Source organism: Cimex lectularius, unplaced genomic scaffold (genome assembly GCF_000648675.2).
Source record: "Cimex lectularius strain Harlan isolate CLEC.00 unplaced genomic scaffold, Clec_2.1 scaffold27, whole genome shotgun sequence".
NCBI classification, from domain to species: domain Eukaryota; kingdom Metazoa; phylum Arthropoda; class Insecta; order Hemiptera; family Cimicidae; genus Cimex; species Cimex lectularius.
Genome location: NW_019392670.1, coordinates 2,796,689 through 2,800,093, shown reverse-complemented (window position 1 = coordinate 2,800,093; position 3,405 = coordinate 2,796,689). Strand labels below are relative to the sequence as shown.

The 3,405-nt window shown below is 40.8% G+C and overlaps 1 protein-coding gene across 1 annotated transcript; it reads right to left on the bottom strand.

Moving 5' to 3' along the window:
* Positions 1-351: 351 nt before the first annotated feature.
* On the bottom strand, positions 352-2,823 carry LOC106667152 (forkhead box protein D3-like). Its single transcript, XM_014394878.2, has one exon. It carries the CDS (start codon positions 2,626-2,628, stop codon positions 1,777-1,779), a length of 852 nt encoding a protein of 283 aa, XP_014250364.1. The 5' UTR covers positions 2,629-2,823; the 3' UTR covers positions 352-1,776.
* Positions 2,824-3,405: the final 582 nt, after the last annotated feature.

Sequence of the window (3,405 nt, the reverse complement as noted above, 5' to 3'; positions counted from 1 at the left end):
CCAACTTAAAGGTAAATACAAATAGAATTATTGATAAATCTTGTTTTAACACGTTCTTTTTTTCCTTTCGAAGAGAGTGCTATGAATTATTCAGTTTACTCTTTTAAATTTTTGTTTAAACAAAATCACATGTCGTTATGCTTTTATTTTCTTTCTATAACGACATTTTTTAAAAATTATTATCAAAAAGAGTTAGGGGTTAATGTAAAAAAAATATAACACAATCCACTAGCTTCTATGAATAATTATTATTAACGATTTTTTTGTTGTATATTTATAATTATTATTATCACATCCATTTATACACTCTACTTTTTTTAAGGTTTACACATTTAACAAATACATTTTTTTATATCTAAATTACACAGCTATTCACCATATTATTTTGAATTACATCGACACAAAATAAATTAAATATCAAACTAAAAGTTGTGCTTGACGAGAACACACGCACATCAGCTAATATTGTACATGTCACGGTTTCTCTCTCTCTTCAAAAGTGAACGACAACGACACAATTCTAACTATTGTCGTAATAATATTGCAATAGACTATGCCCTCGCTACACTACGTAGAACACATATTATTTGGTAACATTTGATTATATATATTTTTTTGACGTTATAATCAATAATTTATAATTACATTTTTTTTGTTTTATTCAGTCGATAAATAATCAATTTGACAAAAAAAAGGGCTACGACTAAATTCGAATATTTAAGCCTACAAGGGTGTTAAAAAAAGTCGAACATCCGACGGGTATCTGGGATGAATTTTTTTTTAATTTACCTCTCCCGGGACGGTAGAATATAACGAAAGAAAGAAAAAAACAATCAATTAAGTACTCAATATTAAAGACAAATAAACAAAAGATTGAGAAATTTAACATGGGGAAAATGTTAAAACTCGATGACAAAAGCGTGCAAAGTACCGTAACTCTCTTAGGATAGATTTAATCACGATATAACCATACTATTTAAAAAAAGTAAATTTGAGTTTTAATTTATGATTTTTTTTTTTTTAATTTATTCTCGTTGGTTTGAAAATTCTTGACTTTTGACGTTGACCTGTCAGACCGCCTCAGAATATTGTGCTTTGTATTTATCGATCAAATTGTTATTTTGCCCATTTATCATCCCCCGAACGATCCACTAAGTGTCCCTTAAAACAGGAAATTTAAGTTTTTTAAAAATTCCGTCCTGTGAACAGTTTTCGGTATAGAAGCGTTTCATACCAGATACCCGGGAAGCATATGTTTAAAAAAAACACCTTGTGTATATGTATATACATTCATTTACATTCAAAAAATCTACTTTTTTTGGTATTCAGCCATAATTATAAATAAAACTTCGTCAAAAATCAATCATAATATATAAATGTGTATATGCGCATACTATATACACATACAATGAAAATGTTTGTATAAAAAATCTACAAAAACATTTAAGTGGACAACAAATAAATAAATTTTCAAAAATAAATAAAATTCAGTCAATAAAATAAACCGATATAGTTTGAATTCACAATTCCTTATGGTTAATGTTATAAGAAGTTTGTGTAGAAAAAAAAACAACAACAACTCAAAATGTGGTATTTTTGTCGAATGCGGTTATGTACAGAAGAAAAGTTGGTTTGTCACAACAGCTATTTACACGGACTAGCGGATGTAGGTAGTATTCGATGAAATTTGAAATTACGGATGCACGTAGGTAGTAGAGAGGCGGTTCGTAGATACGATAGACAGACAGGCGGATACTACTGGAAGTAATGTTGTTCTCACCTGGCCCAAGCGGCGGCCGTCTGCAGGGGCGTGAAAGCGGAATCGAAACTCCTCGTGACCGGAGGCGGGCTGGAAGATCCGCTCCTCCCGATGAGAGACTCGATGGAGAAGGCCGGCGATGGTCTCGGCGAAGGCTGCGCCGCTGCCGTCGTCGTCGTCGTCGTCGAGACGGCCGGAGGCGCCGCCAGCGGGACCGGCTTGCAAGGGAGCGCGCCGCCGTTGCCGAGGAGGCCGAGTGACAGCCTGGCCAGTTCGGTCGGCGGGAGGAGCGGCACCGCGGGCGGCAAAGGCGACAGATACGGGAAATGGACCCCTCTGTAAGGATCGCCGAGGAAGGTGGCCGCGACGGCGGCGGCCTGCTGTTCCCGCAGCATGAATTCCGGCGGCTGCCTTTTGTAGCGTTTCCTCCTCCTCAAGAAGCTACCGTTGTCGAACATGTCTTCCGCCATCGGGTCCAACGTCCAGTAGTTGCCCTTCCCCGGATTGCCCGGCTCCCTCGGGATCTTGATGAAACAGTCGTTCAGAGAGAGATTGTGCCTTATCGAATTTTGCCAGGCTGGAAACTTCTCCCTGTAGTACGGAAACCTCGTCATTATAAAGTCACATATACCACTCAACGTGAGCTTTTTGTGCCGCGACTGGAGTATAGCCATCGTTATGAGCGCGATGTAGGAATAGGGCGGTTTGACGAGAGTCGATTTTTTGCTGTCGTCCTGTTCGATGGGCTGGTGCTGGCCGGACGGTATGTCTTCGTCCGAATCCACGTTGACGTCCTGGTCCGAGTCGTTGGACGGAGATGTCCTATCCCTCAGATCAAGAGGTGACTCCAGACTCGTTCTGAACTCCATTGCTGGAACCACATCAGATCCGACTGAGACTGGTCCCGTTTTGATTCCGGCACCGGTCCCTCCCGTCGGTGTCCGGAGGGGGAAGGGAATCGTACGTCGACGAGGGTGGGATTGAATACTGACCTATTTATACCACGCCTTCTCCGACGTTCCATTGGCCCGGGCCTCTCGCTCCGCCCATCTCTCTCCCCCGGAATGCCCTCATCCTCATCTCCAGCAACCCCCGGCCGCCGTCGCCACCGCCGCCGCCTCTCGCACACAATCCACCCCACTTCTCTAATTAATAGTTGATCACTCCTAACCTCTCGTATTCGGTTTACCAATTCAAAACACTTGACAAAACCTTTCCTTTTTCAACACCTAAATGGCGATCCCGGCTCTCGACCTGCACACCGTTTTACATCATTTTTCCCTTTCAACCCTTTTATATCACATTCAAATATCACAGTCGGAATAACAACACCTCACCGCTCCGAACGTAGGCCACTTTTTACACACAAAGCCCTTATTTTCACTTAGTTTCCAAACGCGTTATCTGCCACACATCTTATTTTTGGAAAATGATTCTCGCACTTGATTATCAAATCTTATTGTTGTGAAAAATGGCCAGAAAAAGACGGAGAATTCGCAGAGGGCGGGCAATGACCTCAGATGTTTGTAGGCCGATAAACCTCCCACTTTATGTACGTATAAATTGTCGGAAAATGTCTGTCAAATCTGGTTGTCAGATTTTTTTTGTAGGGAAAGACTCACAGATCTTATTGTTGTAAAATGACT

What these genes read in the sequence shown, in the direction of transcription:
- LOC106667152 (XM_014394878.2), bottom strand. Translation starts at nt 2,628, where the DNA reads ATGGAGTTCAGAACGAGTCTGGAGTCACCTCTTGATCTGAGGGATAGG.